General features: G+C 32.7%; 3 protein-coding genes across 4 annotated transcripts; 1 reads left to right on the top strand and 2 right to left on the bottom strand.

The window, feature by feature from the left end:
- The first annotated feature begins 11,775 nt into the window (after positions 1-11,775).
- Positions 11,776-15,101, top strand: LOC125874435 (probable prolyl 4-hydroxylase 4). The gene is made up of 7 exons (XM_049555328.1): positions 11,776-12,008; positions 12,081-12,138; positions 12,229-12,333; positions 12,926-12,983; positions 13,611-13,786; positions 14,439-14,508; positions 14,615-15,101. The coding sequence occupies exons 1-7, from the start codon at positions 11,884-11,886 to the stop codon at positions 14,908-14,910; spliced, it is 888 nt and encodes a 295-aa protein (XP_049411285.1). The 5' UTR covers positions 11,776-11,883; the 3' UTR covers positions 14,911-15,101.
- A 701-nt stretch (positions 15,102-15,802) lies between these two features.
- On the bottom strand, positions 15,803-19,148 carry LOC125874429 (peroxidase 24). The gene is made up of 4 exons (XM_049555321.1): positions 18,939-19,148; positions 18,152-18,343; positions 17,457-17,622; positions 15,803-16,347 (listed from the first exon to the last, which is right to left on the bottom strand). Exons 1-4 carry the CDS (start codon positions 19,146-19,148, stop codon positions 15,941-15,943), a joined length of 975 nt encoding a protein of 324 aa, XP_049411278.1. The 3' UTR covers positions 15,803-15,940.
- Positions 19,149-22,218: 3,070 nt separating this feature from the next.
- LOC125874466 (acyl carrier protein 1, chloroplastic-like) lies at positions 22,219-26,293 on the bottom strand. 2 transcript variants are annotated; one of them, XM_049555361.1, is made up of 4 exons: positions 26,080-26,293; positions 24,483-24,593; positions 23,273-23,395; positions 22,219-22,536 (listed from the first exon to the last, which is right to left on the bottom strand). In XM_049555361.1, exons 1-4 carry the CDS (start codon positions 26,128-26,130, stop codon positions 22,411-22,413), a joined length of 411 nt encoding a protein of 136 aa, XP_049411318.1. In that variant the 5' UTR covers positions 26,131-26,293; the 3' UTR covers positions 22,219-22,410. The 2 variants fall into 2 exon arrangements, with proteins under 2 accessions (XP_049411318.1, XP_049411317.1); XM_049555360.1 differs by having other exon boundaries at positions 26,071-26,237.
- Between the last annotated feature and the right edge of the window lie 237 nt (positions 26,294-26,530).

Raw genomic sequence — 26,530 nt, forward strand, 5'->3', positions numbered from 1 at the left:
ATTTACTGCAGTGGGCTTGAATCTCCTTAAAGAGAGCGGGATATCCGCGCCTCAGCCTGAAGAGATTATTTCATCATTTTTATTTTCAATTGTAATCTTGTATTTTTGTTAACTTGTAAGTTTTCACTAACAATTTTAAGGAGATTCACTATGGCTACAATTGAAAAAAACGCGGATGTCAAGATGGGAGACCTTAACAAGCCATTTCAGTTCAATGGTAACCATTTTAAGAGATGGAAGGGTAAAGTACTTTTCTACTTGAATCTTCTCAATGTTTCTTATGTGTTAACTGAGAAGAATCCTAATAAAGTAGACATCACCTCTATGAATGATGATGAAACTATTTCTCATCTAAAGAAAGTGGAAAAGTACGATGGTGATTCCTATAAGTGTCGGTATTATATTCTTAATTGTCTATCTGATAATTTTTATGATTATTATGATAGAACTTACTCTAGTGTAAAGAAAATTTGGAAAGCGTTGCAGAGTAAGTATGATACCGAAGAGGCTGGAGCGAAAAAATATGCGGCTAGTAGATTTTTTCGTTTCCAAATGGTGGACAACAAATCAGTGGTAGACCAAGCTCAAGACTTTATAATGATTGTTGGAGAGCTTAGGTCCGAGGAGGTTAAAATTGAGATAACCTTATTGTTTGTGGCATAGTGGATAAACTTCCACCTTCTTGGAAGAAATTTCAAAAAACTATGCGCCACAAACAAAAGGAAACCTCTCTTGAAACCTTGATAATGAAAATCCGCATGGAAGAAGAGGCAAGGGGCCAAGATGCACTTTTTTACAAACAGAAGAGAACAACATCACAACAAAGGTAAATTTAATTACTTCAAATAATGCTACTCCCGAAACTCACAAAAATACCTCTTTGAAGCCTAAGAAGAAAAAATTCAAGAAAAATAATGGTAGACCTCCCAAGAAAAATATTGGTGAAAATAACCAAGCACAAAATCAACAAGTTCAAGACAAGGGACCATGCTTTGTTTGTGGCAAGAGTGGACATATTGCTCGATTTTGCAGATTTCGAAAATGTGGTCCTAACCCTCAGGCAAATGTTACCGAAGAACCTTTTGTGGCGGTGATTACCGACATAAACATGGTTGAGAGTGTTGATGGATGGTGGGCTGATTCTGGTGCAAACCGTCATGTCTGTTATGACAAAGACTAGTTTAAGAAATATAATCATTTTGAGGAGCCCAAAACCATCATGCTTGGTGATGCTCACACTACTCAAGTGCTTGGAAAGGGAGATGTTGAATTGTGTTTTACTTCTGGAAGGGTATTAACTTTGAAAGATGTACTTTATACTCCTTCTATGAGGAAAAATTTGATGTCTAGTTTTCTTCTTAATAAAGCAGGCGTTAAACAGATTATTGAATCTGATCAATATGTAATAGTGAAGAAGGATGTTTTTGTGGGAAAGGGGTATGCATGTGATGGGATGTTCAAATTGAATGTTGAAATGAATAAAACATCTACTTCTGTTTACATGCTTTCTTCTACCAATTTTTGGCATGCTCGTTTGTGTCATATTAATGACCGTTATGTTGGAATCATGAGTACTTTAGGATTAATCCCAATGATTAAAAAGAATTTTGAAAAGTGTGAGGCTTGTAGTAAAGCCAAGATCACCAAAATGCCTCATTTTCAAGTTGAAAGAAAAACTGATTTGTTAGAATTAGTTCATACTGATATTTGTGAACTTGGTGGAGTTTTAACTCGTGGAGGTAATAGATATTTTATCACTTTCATTGATGATTTTTCTAAGTTTACATATGTTTACTTGATGAAAAATAAAAGTGATGCTTTTGAAAATTTCAAAACTTATCTCCATGAGGTTGAAAATCAGTTTGGAAGAAAAATAAAAAGAATTAGAAGTGATAGAGGCCGTGAATATGAGTCAAATGAGTTTAATTCTTTTGTTAGATCATTGGGAATAATTCATGAAACTACTCCTCCTTACTCTCCTTCATCTAATGGAGTAGCGGAAAGAAAAAATAGAACCTTGGTTGAATTGACTAATGCCATGCTTATTGAGTCACATGCACCTTTAAATTTTTGGGGTGAAGCTATTTTAACTGCTTGTTATGTGTTGAATCGTGTACCTCATAAAAAGTCTAAATGGACACCTTTTGAATTGTGGAAAGGTTACAAGCCAAGTTTGGGATATCTAAGAGTTTGGGATTGTCTAGCCTTTGTGAGGCTAATGGATCCCAAGATTACAAAGTTGGGTAAGAAAGTTACTACTTGTGTTTTTCCTGGTTATGCTTCAAATAGTACAGCCTATAAATTTTTTAATCTTGAAGATAATATTGTGATAGAATCGGGTGATGCTATTTTTCATGAGAATAAATTTCCTTTTAATTCTAAAAATAGTGGGGGTCAAAGGATTGGACAAAATAATTTGTCACTACCTAGTTCTTCTACTTCTACTTTGAAAAATAAAGAAATTGATGATTTTGAATTAAGAAGAAGTAAAAGAGCTAGAGTAGAAAAAGATTTTGGTCCTAATTTTTATGTGTTTAATATTGAAGATGACCCTCTCACTTTGAAAGAAGCATTATTTTCACATGATTCTATTTTTTAGAAAGAGGCTGTAAATGATGAAATGAAATCACTAATTTCTAATAAAACTTGGAAACTAGTTGATTTACCACCGGGCTGTAAAACAATTGGTTGCAAATGGGTCTTAAGAAAAAAGTTGAAACCGGATGGTTCTATTGATAAATTTAAGGCTAGACTAGTTGCAAAAGATTTTAAACAACTAGAAGGCCTAGAATTTTTTGATACTTTTTCACCGGTAACAAGAATTACATCCATAAGACTTTTAATTGCTATGGCTGCAATTTTTGATTTGCAAATTCATCAAATGGATGTAAAAACTGTTTTTTTAAATGGAGACCTAAATGAGAAAATTTATATGGATCAACCCGAGTCTTTTGTTGAAGCAGGCCAAGAAAGCAAAGTATGTAAACTTACTAAATCCCTATATGGCTTGAAACAGGCACCTAAGCAATAGCATGAAAAGTTTGATTCTTGCATGATTGAAAATGGTTTTAAAACAAATGAGTGTGATAAGTGCATATATCATAAGTCTTGGAATAATTCACATGTGATTATTTGCCTATATGTTGATGATTTGTTGATCTTTGGCTCTAACATAAATGTTATTTATGAAGCTAAGAATATTCTTAGAAGCCATTTTGATATGAAAGATCTTGGTGAGGCAAATGTTATTCTTGGAATAAAAATTACAAGAACATGTGATGGAATTTTCCTTGACCAGTCACATTATGTTGAGAAAATATTGAAAAAATACAACTTTCTTGATTGCAAGCATATTGCTACTCCTTTTGATTCAAGTGTTCACTTATTTCATGTTGAAAGTGAAAATGATGTAATAAATTAAAAGGAATATGCTAGCATAATCGGAAGTTTGAGGTATGTGACTGATTGCACTAGGCCTGATATTGCATATGCAGTAGGAGTACTTGGCAGGTTTACAAGCAAGTCAGGTAATGAACATTGGCATGCTGTAACAAGAGTTATGAGATATTTAATTGGAACGAAAAATTGTGGTTTGTTCTATAAAAAATATCCTGCTGTACTTGAAGGCTTTTGTGATGCAGATTGGAACACTTTATCAAGTGATTCATGTTCTACCACTGGTTATGTCTTTACTTTAGGTGGTGGTGCTGTTTGTTGGAGATAAAAAAAAAACAAACTATTATTGCTAACTCTACCATGGAGGCTGAACTAATTGCTTTAGCTTCAGCTAGTGAGGAAGCGAATTGGTTAAGAGATTTATTATTTCAAATACCTTATTTTGAAAAACCAATTCCTCCTATTTTAATTCATTGTGATAGCACTGCTGCAATTGGTAGAGTTCAAAATCGTTATTACAACGGTAAATCCAGACCTATAAGGAGGAAACACAGTAATGTAAGATCATATTTGACAAATGGTACCATTAATGTTGATTATGTCAAATCTTGTGATAATCTTGCAGATCCTCTTACTAAGGCCTTAACAAGAGAAAAGGTCTGGAGCACATCGAGAGGGATGGGATTGAAGTCTATAAATCCTTGAGTCATATATGAGGAAACCCAACCTGGAGACTAGAGATCCTATAATCAGGTTCAAAGGGAAAAACTAATCATATGATGACTTGTTGTGAAAAATGCACTATCTTTTTATTCCCTCCCTATGATGTGAGTACATTGTTTCCTGTAGTTATGTGAAGGTTGAGTTGACAAAACTCTTAATGAATATCTGTAGCCCGTATGGGTGGAGTGTTAAGCTTACAGGAGCACTCTCGACATATTTCACCTATGTGATGTGTGGAAGTAGGTCGCTTCCTATGAGAATTGGGCTTATTCTCAAAAGCACTCATGAAACCGGGATAGCACATGGCCATAACGTGCTGGCTTTAAAGCCCATGTCAACACCTTGATTATTATGTATGAGCAATGATATTTTATTTCCCTTAAGCAGTCATAGTTCAAGTCTGAGACCACTACGACTCTGGAGTAAAAGTTACTGTTTCACTAAGTGGAGGTTCAATACAGAGCACACCTTCATTATACATAGTAATCTTTCTTCAGCTGATAGACTCTCTTATGTAATATTAAAATGAGTGGGGGATTGTTGGTTTATTAGCATTTTAATATTAATATTTTTAATATATTAATTTGCTTTATTTTGGAGTTAGAAAGAATTGATGAATGTTTCAGCAGTTAGTGGACAATTTTCATTGCTGGAACGTTAGGCATTAGTGACTAATTACTCATTTTTTTAATCAATTTCCATAGGCATTATTGGCAATTATGTGACGGTTACAAAATTGTTATTGCCGTTGTATTATTCTGGCAGAACTAGTAGTGGTCAACTATGACCATTACTTCTCCCTATTAAAATCCCATTCTTTATTCCTCCATTATATATTGTAACCTATGTAACTCCTAGGCCATTTATCTTCACTATTTACCACTCCATTATCTTCCTATTTATTTCTAGGAAGACTTCTTCTAATATAAATAGTGGTGGTATTCATTTGGTTTTGATATATACAACAAATAAGAAAAAAAAATAGAGAGGAAAAAGTTTGTCAAAAAGAGAGTTCTTATTAGTTGAAGAGAGGTGTTCTTTTTTGTGGAGCTTTGGACTCAACTCTTGTCCAGAGTTGTTGAGTTATACTTTGTGAAGACTGTTGTATCCTGGAGGGGACAAGTCAAGAGGACTACTGTTGGACCAGTGAAAACATTTCCTGCAGTGGGCTTGAATCTCCTTAAAGAGAGCGAGATATCCGCGCCTCAGCCTGAAGAGATTTATTTCATCATTTTTATTTTCAATTGTAATCTTGTATTTTTGTTAACTTGTAAGTTTTCACTAACAGAGTCTAATGTGTTTTATAAAACCATCTCAACCCCACTCTATTTTACTCTCTATTCTCTATATTTGGAGAGTAAATGAGAGAATTGGGTCGCCAACCACACTCTAAAAAACTCTCTGGTGAATAGTATTTCTCCAAATTTGAAAAATTACTATTGGCATCTTTATTTCATTTTTTTATTATTTTAATATTATTTATATTATTTTGTAATTAACATATTATATTTCATATAAGACTATTAATTAAATTTCTAATATTTGTAATTCTTTTTAAATGTAATACAACATTTTAAAAAAATATATTATTTAATATATGTTACTTTCATCCCGAATTAACAATATTTCAAAAAAAATATATCAATTTTCGTCACTTTAACTGAAATTTAATATTATTATTAATTTTCACGGTAAAGAATGCACAAAATTTAAATGATAAGATGAAAATTTTAATTTAAAACTACAATACATAACATAATAATTTAAATACAAAATAGCAATATAATACATAACATAATAATTTTAAAAATCACAACAATAATTTAGTAATCCGCCAGGTCATTTTCATATTTAACAATATTCATAAAAAAAATTAGTGTATGATCCAGAGAATTATTGTACTTGTGATTATGGTCGTGCTTGTTGATTTATTTTTTCAATTATTCGTAGTTGTTTTTTTTAAATTTTGAATAAATATAATTTTATATTAAATAAAGAATTTGAAAAAAAAATTATATTACATGAAAATTATATAGGGTGATTAGTTTGAAAAAGGAAAGAACGAATTTATATTATGAAAAGAAAATGAAATATAAATAGAAATAATAATATAATATTTGTTGTAAAACTTAAGAACAAAAGAATAATATAAAGATGAAGACAAGAAGAATATAAGACAAGAGGAACAATATAAGAGATGAAAGCAATAGAAATAGGGAGACAAGAGATGAGAGTTTTTCTTATTATTCCAAGTCTACAAGTGTATACAATATGAACCCTTATGCCTCTATTTATAGTGTAACATAGAGGCATACAAAAGGTTAGTCATAAACATGACATTAACATGTTAGTCATAAACATGACATTAACATGAATATAATGGGAGGTTATGGAAGTGAAAGGTTACAAGAATAATGGTTATAAAGGTGAAGGTTATAGAGGTTATGGTTATCTTTATAATGGAGGAAAGTAATGGAGTAACTTCTTGATGTAGTGAACATCCACAATATATTATTTTATAACACTCCCCCTTGGATGTCCATAGATAATATGCCTCGTTAAAACCTTACTAGGAAAAAATCCCTTGGGAAAAAATCCTAGTGAAGAAAAAAGAGTACACATATCTTTTAATACGCTTTGAATGTTGCCTCGTTAAAAATCTTACTAGGAAAATTCAATTGGGATAAAACCATGGCTAAGGAAAAAAGTACAACGCGTATTTTTCTCCCCATGATAAAAACTTTACTTGATATCTCGGAGACGATGCATTCCAATCTTATATCACAACTTCTCAAATATTGATGCCGGCAATCTTTAGTGAATAAGTTTACAAGATTATCACTTGAATGAGTCTTTGAACATCTATCTCACCATTTTGTTGAAGATCATGTGTGAAAAATACTTTTGGTGAAATATGTTTTGTCCGACCTCCTTTGATTGTATCTTCCCTTCAATTGAGCTATATATTATTTCCGTATATGGTGGTTAGAATAACCTTTGCCAAAGGAAAATCACATATTTCCTGACTATGATAGATCATGATTCCAACCATACACACTCCCGACTTACTTCATAGATCAATATTATTTATGTATGAATTGAAGAAGTGGTTACCAATGTTTGATTCTTTGAATGCCAAGATATTGTTGTGCTTCCATATGTAAACAAATAGCTCATTTGCGATCGAGCTTTATGCAGATCAAATAAATATTTTGCATCTACATAATCAAATCATTTCTAACTCAGAGATTGATCATTTCAATTTTATACGTAGCTCGTCTTTTCTTCTCAAAGAAAATCACACATCTTCTATGAGTTGAGTCACTTGCTTTGTTAGTTTCTTGGCATAACTTGAATGCTAATATGACAATTTCCTCACATAATTTTATATATATATATCAAATAATCTTCTAGCATTTGCATAGCCAACAATCTGTAAGTGCACCAATTGCACTAATACATAGCATTTTTAATCATTTTCATGAGGTTGAAAAGATTCTTTCTCTGTGTTAAGCAATCTCAAAACTATTGGGTACTCAATGGAATTGCTTTAAGGCAATTTAAATCCTTCAAGGATTTTCATATAACTTCATCATCTAGTTAGACATAATAATCATTATGCATATTCAAGTATTTCATCTATTGTCAGACTGAAACAAGTCTCATTGCATCCACCATTGAAGAATATATATTTATTTAATAATGTCAGGATTTTTGCGAAACCCTTTATGCCCCGAGGCACAAATCGCACTTTATATCTTACGGTTATACTTTCGCACAATAATTCATTTGTACTACACTGACATTATATTTTGATCCAGGAACTAAAAGATCAAAAACATCACTTTTCTAAGTGAAACAAAATATACTTGAATAGTGTCAATCATTTATCTGTCAACACTATATGACTGATTCAAATTTAAGATCCTCGTAACCATTTATAGCATTGAGTACTACTTCATATTAAAGATACCCTCGACGGTCATTTTGATATAGATTTAAATACGACATAACATATCGAGATCTCTTCATTTATCATCATTTTCAGGTACCTCAACCTTTGCCAAGGTTTTATGAAGTGTTATGTCATAGTGCTCTTTCAAAGCACTTACCTCATTATCATGACCATTTTGATAATTTGCTCCTCTCCTTCCTCAAGGAGTTTTACATTTGGAATCGATTGGTCTATCACGCTTCTGGCGTACCATAGACTATATCCTTCAAGGACTATTTAATGGAGCATTTGCAGCTTGATTAAAATATTAGGTTAGCAAATGCATCTGGCAAATTATTTACAACATTTTGCAAATGAATTATCTCTTGAACTTGAAGTTCACATTTTTTTTAACGAGGATCTAGATAATTCACCCCACACATAATTTCAGCTGCTAAACATATCTCCCCCTAATGTTAGGAAATCTAACATTCACCCCCAACCTCATTTGGGAATCTATCTTTGTGTGTGGTGGAGCAATAAAATCATATGTGCACACATCAAATTTTTAGATGGAAATTATTTGGTTCCTGACCTTGAACCAATTGTGATGAGAGAACCTTGCTGGCTTGATGCATACACATTAAATAAACTCATTTCATATCAAATTTTATTTGAGAGATTTTTTCTCATAATCATTGGTCTAGCTATAATTGGTGGCATACAATTTCTCCTAAACCAACCAACATTATCAACACAATTTTATAGTTTGAAACTGTGCTCTTAATTTAACAATTTGAACAAACAACCTTACAAAAACCAATTTGTAAGTTGATACAAATGCATGTGTGACCATACCATAGATGCATCTATTAAATCATAAAGTAAGCGGTCCACATGGCAGGTGAACAGGCCCATATTCACCTTTTTATATGTTCCAAATTTCAGGGGTTTCAATCCCAACCTTTCCTGGTACAATGATAATTTTATAATGAGAACAAGCAACACATTTGAATTCTTGAAGAATCTTTTATTTCTTCAACATATACCCCATGAATTCTCAATTATTTTGCATCACATTTGAACCGAAATGGTCAACCGGTTATGCCAACTAATATTTATTCTAGTAAACTTCTAGTTTACTTTTGCATGCGATTCCATCATCATGCTTATATTTGTATACAACAAACAAGCGAAAGGCGGGTAACCTTATATGTAAATATTCATAACCCTCTTTGATTGTAGTAATCTGAAGATATTTAATCTTTCAATAATTTACAGTCTCAATATAATATTTTTTTTTTCAATTCCTCCTAAACTTAAAAAGTTTCTTTTGAGACTTACTACAACCTCAATATTATGAACTATTTTCATTTATGGATAGTAACAAATTAGTTCTTCCGAAACTCTTAATTAAGTTTGTGTACTGTCACAAATTTCACAACATCATTCTTATGGTGACCATCTCCTTCAAGGAGAAAATTATAATTATTGTCATGGTTAAAATTAGTACATGCAAGACTTATTTCTTGACAACCAATGACAAATTTGTGTTGCCACACAACAACATTTATTTTGGTCATGACCACAACCTTTATAGAAAAGAATTATTTCTTTCTTTAGTCCTCTAATAGTTCATAATAACACATACCACAATATTTGTGTAGTACTCAAAGTATATGACCAATATGATCATTTATGTCAAAATATTTTTTTTTTCAATAGCTCAAACCTCCCATAGAGGTGAGATGTGACATTTATCCAACCATACATGAGCATGTCCTTATCCATACGAACACAAGTCACATTTTCTTCAAGAAATGAACCATAACCATTTGTGCATGCTACATAAGTTTTTATCAGAAACTCATTGTCATACTTTGGCATTATCAAATTTATGTGACTCACCTCAACATCACTTTAAGAGGTCAAATGTACCAAATGTACTACCACTTTGTATTCCTTTATTTTGATGGAGGATTTACAAAACTTTTCAAATTGGCTTGCATCAACAACAATGTGCCCAATATCTTTTCATACCACTTTGATGGATAAAAATTACATTGACATTTGAAGGACCACATTAAGAAACAATGTGCCCAATAACCTTTCATACCACTTTGATGGACAAAATTACCTTTACATTTGAAAAACCATCTAAGAACCCATAATGTTCTTCCTTTTAATTACCACAATGATGACCATTAACATTTTACCACACCCATATTCATACATTCAACCACTTGTCATTTTTCAGCTGCGTGTGGAGGCTAGGTCGGTGGGGGGCAGGCTAGGGCGTTGGGAGGAAGGAGGTGTTTAATAGAATTTAGAGTGCTATGAATGATGAATGCGAATTATGCACTGCTACCACATTCACATAAGAGAATGGAGCAAATTAATTGGGCAAATTTCATGACTTTCAATCAAAAGTATATAACTTTATGTTAGTCATCATCATGTCATCACTATAGTGCATTAGGACTTAAACCCAATGTCTTACCCATATAAAGACGCATTTGGTCATAAATCAATGGGACTTGAACCCAACTTCTTATTATCATGGTGCACCGAGACTTTACTCGATGTCTTACCCCCTTGGTGCTGTGACTGAATTCACCGTCTTTCCCTCAATCAATGTCTTAATAAACCAAATGCATTACCAAAAAATAAATATTGAATACAATAATTATAATCTGATTTGACTTAAAATTGAATAAAAATGAACGAAACTAATTAATTAGAACAACATGTTGGAACCATATAAAATCCCAAGTTAAAATAAATTAAAACATTTTAATAGTCTCTCTCAACATTGTTATGAAGATTATCATAATTTACTAACCATTTTAAAATAACCACAAAACAAGTTTTGTTAGTACAAATAATATATAAGATAAGAAGTATACCGTGCAACCGAAAAGTTACTAGGATAATTCATAAAAAACAAGAAATACCTACCATTGATTCTTGACGGAGAATGAGCAACTTGTGCTGATAATGTGTTGTAAAACTTAAGAACAAAAGAATAATATAAAGATGAAGACAAGAAGAATATAAGGCAAGAGGAACAATATAAGAGATAAAAGCAATAGAAATAGGGAGACAAGAGATGAGAGTTTTTCTTATTTTTCCAAGTCTACAAGTGTATACAATATGAACTCTTATGCCTTTATTTATAGTGTAACATAGAGGCATACAAAAGGTTAGTCATAAACATGACATTAACATGAATATAATGGGGAGGTTATGGAAGCGAAAGATTACAAGAATAATGGTTATAAAGGTGGAAGTTATGAAGGTTATGGTTATCTTCATAATGGAGGAAAGTAATGGAGTAACTTCTTGATGTAGTGGACATCCACAATATATTATTTTATAACAATATTGAAGAGAAAAAAATATTCTTTTTTAAATAGTAAAATAGAGAATTAGGTTGGAGTTGATTGTCTGAAAAAATAGAAAACTTTATATTTCAGAAGTAAAATAGAGTGTAAGGTTGAAGATGTCATAATACTCCTTTTGTTATTTTTATTTAAATATTAATAATATGTAAAAGTATTTTATAATATTTCTAAAATTAAAAAATTTAAATTGACTGTATAATTTTATTGTCAAGTATTACGTATTCAAGTTAATTTGTTATGAATTTAAGTCCATTTTAACCTTTTTCCAAATTCAACCGCAAGCACCACATTTGTCACCTTTGTTACAGTCCCTGGGTTATCTTGTGTCAGTTTACTGCTTCAAGTCAACTGAATTTAGATTTACAATTAGAGAGCAAAATTGATCTCACAAATTTTGTTGTAGTGCATTTTTTCTAGTGTGAATTCATGAATAGCTCTTCTCAGCTGGCGAGTTTCTTCTTCCTCATCTTCATCATAGCGTTCATACACGAATCATCCAGCTCAGCGATCATCAATCCATCTAAGTCCAAGCAAATTTCATGGAAACCTAGGTATTTTTGCTTCTACTACTTCTTAATTCCCTGTTTGTTGTTTTTTAATGGATTGATTTTGCCTGTTTACAGAGCTTTTGTATATGAAGGATTTCTTACGGATGAAGAATGCAATCACTTGATATCACTCGTGAGTTCTCATTTTCTCTTTTTAATTTTTTTTGGTAGGAGATTGAAGTTTTTGTGTGTGGATTTTTTGAATTTGGGGATTGTATTGTAGGCGAAATCGGAGTTGAAGAGATCTGCTGTGGCAGATAATGAGTCTGGAAAGAGTAAGCACAGTGAGGTTAGGACCAGCTCTGGAATGTTCATTTCCAAAGCTAAGGTTGGTTTTATGTATAATTTTGCCACTTTACTATTTTATCTTTAAATGCTGTGATTATGCAACTCATATTTTTCTATGTGCACATGCTAGTCTTTTCAATTTTCTGGATCTTCAGTTTTTGAGCTTTGATTTAGCATTTTCTATCACTTACATGATCCTGCGATAATGGTCTTTGATCTTTGACTATTAACAGTGGTTGCATATGTTAGTTTTCTCATCTCTGTATTCGAAGAAAACAAATTATGTTGTGTGTCTGCGTTTTCTTTTTGGGATGCAAAGTACCTTAAACATCTGCAGAACAAGATGAGGTTCCGTTATGTATCACATCATTTAGCACATCTTTTACTGATGGTGAATGATACGGATTCAATTGGCATCAATCCTTCTCATTGATCCACTTTTCCATACCCGCCCATCTCCAACATAGTTATTGTTGTTTTAATCTGATAATTGATGATTGCTCCCTTTAATGATTAGCATATGACTTATTACAGGCTTCAGATGATATCACTTGTTTTAAAGACAAACTCACTGCTTCATACTTGATAACTTCCGCATCTTTGATTTTGTGAAATCTTTTCTCATGCCACAGGATCCTATTGTCTCAGGGATAGAGGATAAGATAGCAACTTGGACCTTTCTACCCAAAGGTGTGGCATCCCCTAAACGATACTTCTATGTGAATTTTGTCTGAACTCATCAATAGTTAGTTGCATATTCAAGATTCTCTGTAATATGTCACCTATCAGTCTTGTCATGTACAAAATTAACTCACTTCAGTAAAATGTTTATAGTTGTATGTACATTAAATGATAATTCCTTCTTTTATATTATATATCATTTGACAGGTCAAACTGTAATAGGTTTTGCAGATGTTGAGTTTCACTAAGCTTTAAGACTGAGAATGACACAATTTGGTGTCGATTAAAGAGTGCAACCTACTAAAAGAGATGAAATCGATTTGGTTTAAAATATTATTTGTTCTGTTCACTGTTTATTGGTTTACAATGGATATATTTTTATTCAAAAAAACCTGATATGCTATATCTGCTATACTAAAAGTCTAAAAGCTGTTAACTTTTCAACTACTCAAAGACTTAAGTTATTAATTACCTATATTACAAGAATTATTCTCCTTGAATTAAATTATGAACAACTTTTTTGACACTCATTCTTTGTTCTATCCATTAAGTTTGTCACTGTATCTGCTGGTTAGAAATATATGGAGAGACAACATTAAGTTACCCAAGTACGTGATAGTTATTTCTTATTTACAGAAAATGGAGAAGAAATACAAGTACTACGATATGAGGAGGGGCAGAAATATGAGCCGCACTATGATTACTTTGTAGACAATGTTAATATTGCTCGAGGTGGACATAGGTTTGCCACTGTACTTATGTATCTCACAGATGTTGAAAAGGGAGGTGAGACTGTCTTCCCAAAAGCAGAGGTTAGTTTAGGTTTTATCTACTGTTGGTTCCATTTTTCTGCTTCAATTACATTATGCATTTTGCTTATTGTGTTATGAGGAGCGCATTAATCTTTTAAGGTGCCCATTGTTTGCCTACCTTTACAATAGCTGCATTCTTTTATTTATGTGGTGGGTTTAAATGTAATATATTAATTTTGAAGTAGTTATTGAAATTTTGGAAGATTAAATACTGGAGGGTAAAAATATGATGAATACCAAACCAAGATAATTTTGGGAACCAAGAGCTTTATAGTGTCACAATTGAAGGGCTCATGTGTGCACATCAGAAAACTGAAAAAAGCATGGAGGTCCATTATAAAATGCTGAACTTCTGCTTCCAACATCCGTTATGGCTTATTACGTTGCAGCGAGCTATACTATTAAAGCAGTGGTCTGAGCTTGGAAAATGTTGCGTTTTTTGCTTGGATATGTTTGGCTTGATTCTCTAGTTTGTTTAGTAGAGAAGTCTCTTTGTTCTTCTCACTATAAATTGAATGGTACTGATGAGATGGCGTTTGCAATTTAGCTTCACAAAATCTATATACAGTCTGCTCTTGGCTTCTTCTTCTTCTTTGTTTTTGAATTTGTTACTACACATTCTTTACTCAACAAATATTGGAACTTTCTACAGGAATCTCATCGACGTAGGTCAATGGCAGCGGATGACAGTTTGTCTGAATGTGCAAAGAAGGGCATAGCAGGTACATCTATACGATTTCAAAATCTCTCAGAATTGTTGCATAGTTGTATTTGCTGAAACTTATAGTGCATCTTTCTCTGCTTTTTTGTGTTCCCGGAATATATCAGTGAAGCCACGGAAAGGAGATGCCCTGCTTTTCTATAGTCTCCATCCAAATGCCACTCCTGATCCTATTAGCCTCCATGGTGGGTGCCCTGTACTTCAAGGTGAGAAATGGTCAGCAACAAAGTGGATTCATGTGGATTCCTTTGACAAAACTGTGGGTATCGATGGAAATTGCACCAATGCTGATGAGAATTGTGAGAGATGGGCTGCTCTTGGCGAATGCACCAAGAATCCAGAGTATATGCTGGGAAGTGCAGGCCTTCCAGGATATTGTAGGAAGAGCTGCAAAGCATGTTAAATCAGTATGCTTCTCTCTCCCACTAAATTAGTGTCCAGAGTCGAGACAGTGACAGTACTTTGGTTTAGTTGTTTGTATTGTATGTGCTCAATCCAAAACAAGTTTTCTTCAACTTCCTCTTTTCCTTTTCGCCAGCTTGGCTTATTGACGTTTGTGCACCACATTGCATATTCTGTTTTGATCTGCTTCCACATACAGGTGCAAGCTTGCAAGAAACAAAAAATTTAATATAATATGATAGCTAGGACTAAGATATTTATATCATGATTTGGATTGACAAACATTGATAATAGAAAATACGAGCTTTTGTATTTTGTTTGATTTTAGGAGAAATAAAAGGATGGAGGAAAATGGGAAGAACACTTTTTGCGCAACAATGAATTGCATACCAATGTTAATAGGATCAAGAATGTTTGATTTTCCTTCTGTTTGTTTGATCATCGGATTTATTATTTGTATAAAAAGAGCAGCCGATAACAGAACCAGAACGTGAACATTATATGATTTTGATCGTACCTTTTGTTTATGAATTGGATCAAATCCTAAGTGGTCATCCACAAAATGGAGATTCATTTCTAGGCGCGGATTCATGATTTAAGCTCTATGGGTTCAACTTTTAAGATTTCTCATTGTATTTTAATCTTATGGGTCTGGACCTACTATTTGTTGCAATTTTAATATATTTTTACACATAAATTTATGTTCCACGTCAAAAGTATTGAGTTGATATGAACCAGAAAAGCCTTGCCTTATTGCTAAATGCTAATAGCACGGCAGGAAATGCAGTGCAGGACTATTTTTGATTTCATGTCACGGAAACGTAATGAACTAAATGCAAAACACTAACAAACTTTTTGAAATTACAATATAATCTCAGAAGTTGATCATATCACACTGATCAACAGAGCTACAGTTCCACGCTCAAATTAGATGATTCAGAATGAATATGATCTTATTATATGTATACATTTTTTTTAAACATATGTATACATAATTCAAACATAAAACAAGATTCGTCTTTTATCTGAATTCAGGCATTTACGACTCTACAGTTCTTCCTTATTTCTCCTTCACCACCCGCGAGGACTCTAATTTCTCCCATTTTCTTCATTGAACGACCAAAAAATGCTAAGAAAACATGTGGATTTTGCATCTTTCTTACAATCAGAGCAGAAAGGGAGTTGGTCATTAACGCAGCATCTGATCCAAGTAAGCCCATATGTTGATTCAGAGCCTCAAAATAATGGCTATCAAAAGAGAGAGAACTTTTGGGATCCATTTCTAAAATGGTTGCTCTATTAATAGGGTTAGGACATAATTTCCTCAAAGTTGTAGCATAACTGGGATTCAATGAAGGATCAGCATCACCCTTTCCTGTGAAATTATAAAGTCTTCTAGCAACCAATGTGCAATGTGTTACTCCTATTGTATGTGCCCCTGCATATCATAATTAATTCATCATTAGTCGGGGTTGTTTGTTAGTTGATTAGAGTTATGCAAATATTTTTAGTTATGAGTTAATTTATATTTAATTTTATCCAAGAGACAAGTTACTCATGTAGTAGGTATTCCACCTTCTATCCTACATAAAATAAACACAGATTCTCTCATAACTTAAATATGTATTAGTTATGCGGATTTCTAAATTGTCAACCAAATGTCATATTAATTTTAGGGTAATTAATAGAAATCTCACTAATTTAGAGTTAATTACTTAGATTTGCGCTAGTTTGCAATATTACAAAATTTATCAGATTTTAGACTTTGGATACATGTATTTGGCGCGTTCAGATATATGAGATCAAAATTAAGCGTGTTCGGATACGTTCGGATATACATTGTAGTCAAGTGGATTTGCATGTATCTAGCTCTCTCGCTCGCCTCCATCCCTGTATCTGGTATCCCAGATACATGTATCTAGTGTGATTCACATGTATCTGGGATACATATACTATCTCACTCACCTGATCTATACTTATTTTAGTGTATCTGGTAGCAAAAATACATGTATCTAGGTGTATTTGACTTGAAATCTGGTATGAAATTATTCATTAGTGAGGAAATATGTAATTATATCAAACTATAAGGAGAATTAGTAAATATGATAGGAATTTTTGTCTAATTATGTAGTTTTTCCTTAATTTTATACATAAATAACTTATTTCCAATCTACCTATCAAGCGTCGTATAAGTCATATGAAAATTAATACATGAATAACTTATTTCCAATCTACCTATCAAGCGTTGTATAAGTCATACGAAAATTAATACATAAATATCTTATTTTTCATCTAGCTACCAAACGACCCTCTGAGACCCTCACTACATTTAAGTGAAAACACACATGAAACTTTCATCACCACTCACTTAAAAGAAGAATCTTGATATTTTTATATATTTAACGAACAAAATTAAAACATTCATTTATTTTCTTAATTTTCTTGTCAGCAAGTATTACTACAAAATGATACTACTTTTCTTTCCTTAAAGAAACCATGTATGTTAGTGTAATTAATTGGAGAGAATAATTTAAATTAGTTACTAACCTGACAAAGTGACCAAATCAACAATGTCCAAGTTGTTGTCTTGAAATTGTCCCAAAAGAGTCGAAAAGTTTGCAGAAGCAGAAGGCAAACTGTCTAATGCTTCCGATGCAATCGATACCCTTCCATCTTTCCTCCCTGTTGGAACTTGCCACATTGATCTCCCAAACTATTATTACCAATATAGTAAACTTTAATTAGTACTCTGATTCTTCTATTTTATACGGCACTCTTTCTTTATTTCTACGTATTTAATATAATTGCTAAAGTACTTTTCTTGTGTTAAAAGTTTTTTTTTTTGTAATTTCTTGCACTTATCAAACACCAATATATAATTCGAGAGAGTACGTCAATCTCACCTTTTACTTCTTTGCCTATTTATTAATAGAGGCGAAATCTTATGACTTGAAATTTATGAGTTCTAAATTTTTAATTTTTTTAGTTACTGAAATTCCAAGCTAATATTATGCACATATTTAGGCTGAACATGTAGCCAATACTCCTAAATGTAGTTCTTTAGTTATGGATTCATCCGGACTCCGAGCCTAACATTGTTGGCTCAAACTTGGTATATATTTGTTAAAAATTCATTAAATCAAGTATAAATAATATATTTTGAACTTAATAAATTGAATGAGTTGTGATAAATTCAAACACATAATGTTAAAATTGTGAATTGTATATATGTAGGTGCTTACTTGGTATGAAACAACATCTCGAGCTGCCAATGTTAGAATATCAGCACAAGAAACTTGATTTGGGCACACTTGTTCTACTTTCTTCTTTATATCGTCGATAACCTCGTAACCTCCTACAGATTTATTTGGTATTGCTGTTTTTTCTCCACTATTAGTTGGAGTCGCGTCTAGTAGAATTGATGCATCACATCCCTACAATAATATTTTCAATGTATAATCTATTACGTATGTGCATTAATCAATGTAATTTAACATGTTATATACTTTTCAAGTAACTCGTTACACTTATTATGGACGAAACCATAAAGCACATATTGTTACCTTTAAGATGTTTTTATGGTGTAATATATATCGCAAATGGTTATCATATAGAAGTTAAACTTTGCTTTCTAATACGTGATGTATATATAATAATTAACTCTCGGAGAAGGTCTCGATAGAGTTAACAGAAAAGATCAGCGAAAAATGTTATGGAGTGGTAAGTATAGTCTTCATTCTTAATCAGAGACTTTGTATTCGAATCATGAAAATGATAGTAATATTTTTTATAGGAAACAATTTAATACTTCCTAAGTAGGATAAATGACTAATCAAACCCCAATATAGATATCAGATTCGAACCCCCTTAAACAGAAAATAATATTATTTATACCTAATTAAAATTATTTTTTAGGTATATATAACCCCTTGAACTTCTTTTGTATGTTACTTTTCATATTTTGAATCCTTTGGTAAAATTCTAATTCTGTCACTGAATATATATCGATAGGAGAAGGAAGATACGTACCCTAACAAAACAGTCATGATAGTGAAGTCGAAGTAGCTTTGCAGCCAGGGTTGGATCAGCAGCAACTTTGCTCCATGTTATTTCCTTAACAATCTTTTCAACTGAAGGGCAACTTTTGTGATAATAATTCATCTTCAGCTTTTTATTATCTGCATTGCAAATCCCCAAACACATTCCACTAATAAATAGAACAAAAATAATTGGCTTCATTTTTTACCCTTCAATTTCTTTCTATACACAAAGAGCTACCCAATTAATGTATACTATATACTAACTCAAAAATTAATATGTTATTGTTGGTGTTTGAATAGGCTTCTTTCAACTATATTTATAGGATGATTATTTTTATCTTCTTTTTATATTAGCTACTTCTTTGCACGATTTTATGTACATAGCAAATAAAAAATTGATACGTGTAGATGAACTGAATAGTTTTGATATTCATGTGCTTCTTAATCATACATAGTTCATTGAATTATGCATGATAATTTTATTTCTTTGTATTAATTAATCGTTGACCCAAGAAACATATTTTTTATTGGACAAGAATATATAGAAAAAATAAATGAGTTTTGAGTTATATATGAGGATGTTGTTACCTAGTAGTAGAGTTGTCAAAAAGGGTCAGCCCAGCCTAATCCGGTCCAAGCATCGCGGGCCAAGAAATTTAATGAGCTAGGGCGGACAGGCCTTTCATATCGAAGGGCTTGAAAATGCTCAACCCAATCCAACTCTAGAAGGGCTGAGGGCTTTTTTTTTTTTCTTTTTTTGATCTTTTCAAACTTAAAATTCTATAACATCAAGAAAATGAGAAGATTTTCAAATCAAATATGACAAACAATGGTGTTGTTTCAATAACACTAGCAAAAAATCTAGTGTGATTGACATATATCTAGGATATTATACGTTGAAGTAACCCATATCAAATAATACACGGAAGGAAGACAACCAATACTAGAAGAAGCACATAACAACACAATAATGTGTGATAACCAAAAGCATAAGAAACAAGCAGTAGTAACTGAAATGACAATTAAAACAGAGATGCTACATAATTGTCAAAATCTATTAATTCATTATATCTTTATTGCTAGAATCTTAGTTTTTTTTCCCAGAAGCAACAGAAATAAGGGACTTAAAACAGACAGATGTTACATGATTGTCAATATACTAATTGCATACATTTATAAAACTGATAAAGTTTGGTCATGTCAGATCAGACACTGACCTTTACTTTCACAACAGTTTCTCATGCAATGCAAAATGTTTCCATGTTCAAGAGTTCAAATTACTACGAAAACCATCCATCAAGTCGTCACTTTGTAAACATGAAAGGGACGGGCGGATGGCTCGCAGGAAAACAAAATGTTGAAAGTTGAAACAGCAATCAGTTGTGCTATCCAAGTCACTTTCTTGCAGTGTCCAAATTCAAGTCCTGAAGGTTAAGCAACAGATCGTACAATTATTGTTTGTCAATATATGTAGTTCGTAATATCCATATATTATCACTACATATATAATACTATTCAAGCAGAAAAATGGCAAACTCGAACAGACTAAAGTTGAGAGGAATGGTGGGCTAGAGTGGGAGCTATGCATGAGACAGAGGCAGATAAATGATAGGACTGAAGCAATAGATTAAATTAAACAGAAGATGTCAAGAGGGGAACTCTATTGAGCTGAGCTCTGATAATATAGTACTTTGTTTATTAGAATACTAGGTTTCAATGGGTTCAGTTGGTAAAGAGTTAATACAAGGGTCTATAATACAAATTCATATACAAATACAAGGGTCTATCAAACCATTTCGCCTTAAAACTAATTAGAAGGAACATTATTTCTTTATTAACCGCCACAAAAGGATCACCAAACAGTTTCAACTAGCAAATGGATTGAGAGCTTCTCTGACAGCTTTAGCTTCAGGAGAACTCTCCCAAGCTCTCTTCGATCTACAGTTACCTTATCATCTGATTCAAAGTGGATAACAACGCATGCATAGGTTCTAATTGAGCTGGATTTACTTGATGAAATCTAAATCAAAACCAGATGAAAATGTATAGGAAATTAAGTGAAAGAAAAAGAGAGAGAGAGAGAGAAAAGGATAGTAGTGATACAAAAATCAGTTTTGATGATGAATAACTCCAATCACAGCCTAGCCAACCGCAATTTTGAGGTACCAATCCAAGAATTTCATTTTCGTCCCTTTACCCCACCGCCCTAATTTCTGCAATTCAAGAATGGACACACAAGTCAAAGACTACTAATTTGAATAATTCTCATTCCATTGAGCTATGAACTAAGAAGAATTATACGCCAGAAAGCGAACAGGGGTGCAATGATCCTAAAGGAACAAATACACTTCCTTTAGCCTCATTTGCACTTTTGTCCGCCGGCTGTAAGTTCAAATTTTTGCATCATAATTTCAATTTTTAGGACTAGAAGTTATAGTGATACAAAACACTCTAGTTTGTAATATTACATAACTTATCATATTTTTGTGCGTCCAAATACGTTCTCATATACATGTATTTGAGGTCAAATTTGTTAGAGATACATTGTATTCAATTGGATTTTTGCATGTATTTGGGATACATAATAATTCTTGCTCGGCACTCTCGCATGTATCTAAGATGCATATACCTAGTATCTAGGATACATACTAATCTCCCTACGTCCCTCCCCAATCTCACTGGCCCCTTGCTCGCCACTCTCGCATGTATTTAAGATATATATACCTAGTATCTGAGATACATACAATTAATCTCATTGCCTCCCTCCCCAATCTCACTGCTCTTGCTCACCACTCTTACATGTATCTAAGATACATATACCTAGTATCTGAGATACATACAAATCTCGTTGCCTCCCTCCCCAACTGGCCTCTATCTATATTGTAGTGTATCTTCCTCAATACATGGAAGAAACTCTTAATTAGTGATAAGATACATAATGGATTCTTTGGAGATGGTGAACTTTTATCAGGCTAATCACGTGGTCAGAACTTTGAGTTCAAAATTTTTTTACTACGAAATCCTTCCAAATGTTTTCGCCTTCCCCAACAAAGATAACCTGACCTCGACATCACTGCGCTTAGTTTTAGCCTAGGAAAAGATTAAAACTTTATATGTGAACAAAGCTCTTCATTTGTAGGCCGTCTTATTGGTATGAAATTTTTTTTTTATTTCAACACGGATCTTTTGAGATTTGTATATCAACATAGTGTGGATTTCATGCACCAAAGCTCAGTAGCATAAAGGAATAGCCAAAATAGATATACATGTATATCTTTAGATTTAATTGCAGGATTCGGCGAAAACAAGACAGCTCACGAGGCTTCCTCTCTGATGAAACAGAGTTCTTTAATTAGACAAAGTTCAATATTGCAAACTGCATCATCTTCAACTGTAAAACACAACCAAACGAGATAACCCTAATAAGCAAACTAGCTGAGGTTCTAAAGTTTAGTTCAGTCTCAAGCTTTCTTTGAAATGAGATCCTCAATCAGGTCTGCAGCATCTTGAACTGTTGCAATACTCTGAGCACTGTCTTCTTCCACGGAGATGCCAAACTCTTCCTCAAGTCCCATGACAATCTCCACCTGAACACGAAAGAGATTCAACATAAATGATATAGCCAAATCAGTATACTTGTATTGACAAAAATTACAGATTATACATTGCATAATAACATGAAAACTATGTCCGTTAACTTCTGCAGTCATAAATAAATGTGTTCAGATATATAATAGAGTGTCATGCCCCAAGGGAAGGGCCATTGAGGCATAGTTACAGGAAGAGCAACAAGAGACATTTCTGCTGTTAGTGCTATCCCTTAAAGATTATTAGTATTATTTTCTTGGGGGAGAACTCACTAGATTGGTACATTCAACATGGCTTATAACAATTAAATTGCCGTGCCAATATGCTAAGCATAAAGGTCAACACATCACTAGGGATATCAAGGATGCTCCTTTTTTTTTGAATTGGTAATTAAGGATACTCCTTTTGTCCAAGAACTCCAGAAACAGTGTTTAAATATCGTCATACTTGTTTTTAATCACAGTAATGTATGAAACTATATCATATGGAGGAAGGACAAGCCTATAGATCTAGCACCTTGCTGCGATTCACTACTTTTTATCCCTTGTAATCAATTTGAATTCCTCTAGACCATATACAGGGAAACAAAATACTACATTAGACATAACGACATCAACCAAGCCCTGTAACTAATTTGGCTGAAGCCCAAACTGAAATTAGTTAATTGTTCTAACCATTTTTGCGGAAAAGACTACAATGCATTGCAACAAATTGCCTTAGTGCCAAACTACATACCGTATCAAGAGAATCAGCACCAAGCGCAGCAAACTTTGAATCTCCACAGACTTCAGTACCAGCAGAAAGAGCCAGTTGTTTCTTTACAATATCACACACTTTGTTGACAGTCTCTGGCTTAGCCTGCAGAGATACAACTCTCATTATTTTTAATAACTTGCATATGAAAAAGAAAAAAAAGCTATATTTTGAATTACAGACCACAAAATTCCATGTCACATGTAGAACAGGAAAGTGAGAAAAAAAAAAAGATAATCTTTAGGATGAAGAGGTTATTCACAAAACAGTCTCAATAAATATAGTGTCAGTACTGATGAAAATAGTTTGATTTAAGAGACGTGAACATAAAATGTGCACAAATGCCGTAGATCAGCTAAGCAGAATTTCCTGCTTTTTCTTGGGCAATAGATAATTCAATTACACTAAATGCACCCTGAGATCTGAAACATCACAAAAAGTCCTGTTAAGTTTTTGTTTAACAAAGCCTTTCTTCCCTTAATCGCTAGAAGCACACCCCCTATCAGGAGCAAGCAATATCCCTCTCAATTTTACATTTGTTCCTTTTATTGCTTTTCTTAGGTTTCTGTTAAAAATTTATTGCCAAGGGAAAAGTGGGCAAGTAGCAAAAATGAACAAATGGAGGATGGCTGCACAGTATTGATGAGGGAAGGATCCTGGTCAGTTTGCTTATGTTTTAGAAAGAAAGTTCCTTTTCCTTTATTAATTTAGAAATAAAATAATTTTAAAAGAGAATCTCCAGAATGAAATATGGTTTGTCACAACAAACTATCTCTTTAATTATTCCCTTTTTTCCCTAAAACGAATTCCTCTTTTTGTGCATTTATCAGTAGAAGAGTAAGAAATAAACGATCAAAACAAAGTCACAGCTAAGATACTACCAGGAATAAGGAAACCTACCATGATAAGATACTAAGTCGGGTGGTATCCACTTTATTTTAATTTACTCATTCTATAAATTTATAATAGCTATTTACTGATTAATTAGTGATCTCCACAAAACAACTTAAGATAACTTAGTATCTAATTCACAAATTTAACCACTAATTGTTGGTGCTTAAAATAAAACACAGTATCAGTTTTGCTCATAGCAAAACAGGCCGTATTGCAATGAATCACAACAATTATGGTTAGAGGTCAACTAGACAACACATTTGCACAAAAAAGAGAACACTCGGTTACAAGACAATACCGCACAAGTAATACTGAGGCGACGAGTGGCTGGATTCACTCTGATGGAAGAGTAGCTAATCCCCTTGAATGAAAGAGAAGATGTCTTCAAATTCGAGACACGGTTAAGTTCCTGCATAAACAAGAGAACAAAATGTTTAATTATTTCCCTGACACAGATTAGGGGGAGAGTGGGAAACTGGTTCTCTACTCTTTTAGAAGCTCAAATATTTACCTGGAATGACGGACTTAATATATGGCAAAGAGTTAAACAACTTTTGTTTTTCATTGATTACTTCCTCAAAATAAAATTACATGAGAATTTTGGTTCCTCATCCTTTCAATTTTCATCAGCCATAGAATTAAAAATCCCGAGAGAAACAATAGGACAAGTAACTTCAAGAAACAAACAAATTGATAGTGAAAATCTATTGTAGAGCTTAATTATAGATACAACAATATTTACACCATCAACTAGTCTTTACATGTTGCAGTATGTAGGGATGTTCATGGATCGGTTTTTGATTAAATCCAAAATCAAACCAATTTAGTCTATTTTTAAATTTCTAAAACCAAACCAAATAGAAAACATTGGTTTGGTTCGGTTTTTCGATTTACAACTAGCTCATGATAAATTGATAATAGTAAAGTAACCGAGACACTAGACAATTGTTTCAAATGAACATTATGAAGCAATAAGTTTCTCTCTACTATTACAAAATGAATACATCCAAATCTTCTATTATTTTTCAACATTATTCCAAACCTTTAGCATGTTTAAATTGCATCTGTAGAGACAATATACAAAAATAATATCCTATTGAGAATATCATTAACTAATAAAAGTGTGCTCTCTATGACAGCTTAAGTTTTTAAATGAGATGGTCACACACTTCAACGTTATACCACCTGAGATCGAATCTCACCGCCACCCAAATTAAAAAAAAATTCACGTATTTGGCCCATGAAAAATATTAAGGCCCGCAAGTGAGGGGCGTGTTGACAATATTATTAACTAATAAAGTGTGCTCTCTTTAACCACTTAAGCTTTTAGATGAGGTCACACACTTCAACCCAACTTTAGATCCCAAGCCATTGAAGGGTAGACAAATCAAATTAATCAGTAAAAGGTATAAAATATTTATAATTATTTATGAAAATGTTCGGTTTGGTTTTTTATAATTATAAAATCTATGTATATAATTCATCAGTTTGGTTTTTTATTGATTGTTTTTTAATTAAAAAAACAAAACCAAACTAAATATTATTGATTTTTAAGTTTAAAAACAAACAAAATGTCCATTTTTTAAATAGGTTTGGTTTGGTTTGCGGTTAGCTTTTATTTTTTCACCAAACCATGAACACCCCTACTAGCAGTAAGCAACATATCTTATTTTCATGATTTCAAATCTCATTATACAAAACTTAAAACTCATGTAAAATCAACATGCCTTATTCACAAAAATCATTCAAAGACCATCAAATTCCAACAAAAAGTACTCCAGAAATTGAATATCAGATGCACAAAACGAAGAGTTCCGAAAACGAAATCGAGAAAATCATAACATCAAAAGAGTGAAGGATCGGAGAAGCTGATCGAAAGATATAACCTGATTTACCTTGAAGGAGCAGGACATGGCGGTAGCTGATGAGCCTGTAATAGAAGCCATTGATGGATGCAAAAGAAAGAAAGAGAGAGGAATAGATCTGAAAGAATGCAAATGGAGAAGTGGCGGAGAGCACAATGAGTGTGCCTAAATAGTGAGAAAGAAGAGGATTATTTTTAGTGACCCCCTTCTTATAGGTTTTATTTAGTTGGATGGTTGATGCATAAATTGTATCGAACAATAATGTTTGGACAACTAACCCTATGGTATTATTTACTTTTAAAAATACTTTTTATATTCTTTTAACTTTGTATATTTTGAGGAATTTTAATGATAATTTTATCTTTAATCATGTTTATTTTTGTATTAATGCCTTTTATATTACTAATATCATGATTTGATAAGTACAAAAAATCATAGTATCAAATACGTTAAACATAAATTAAAAACACTACTAAGTTAA

This window comes from Solanum stenotomum, chromosome 8 (assembly GCF_019186545.1).
Source record: "Solanum stenotomum isolate F172 chromosome 8, ASM1918654v1, whole genome shotgun sequence".
Classification (NCBI taxonomy): domain Eukaryota; kingdom Viridiplantae; phylum Streptophyta; class Magnoliopsida; order Solanales; family Solanaceae; genus Solanum; species Solanum stenotomum.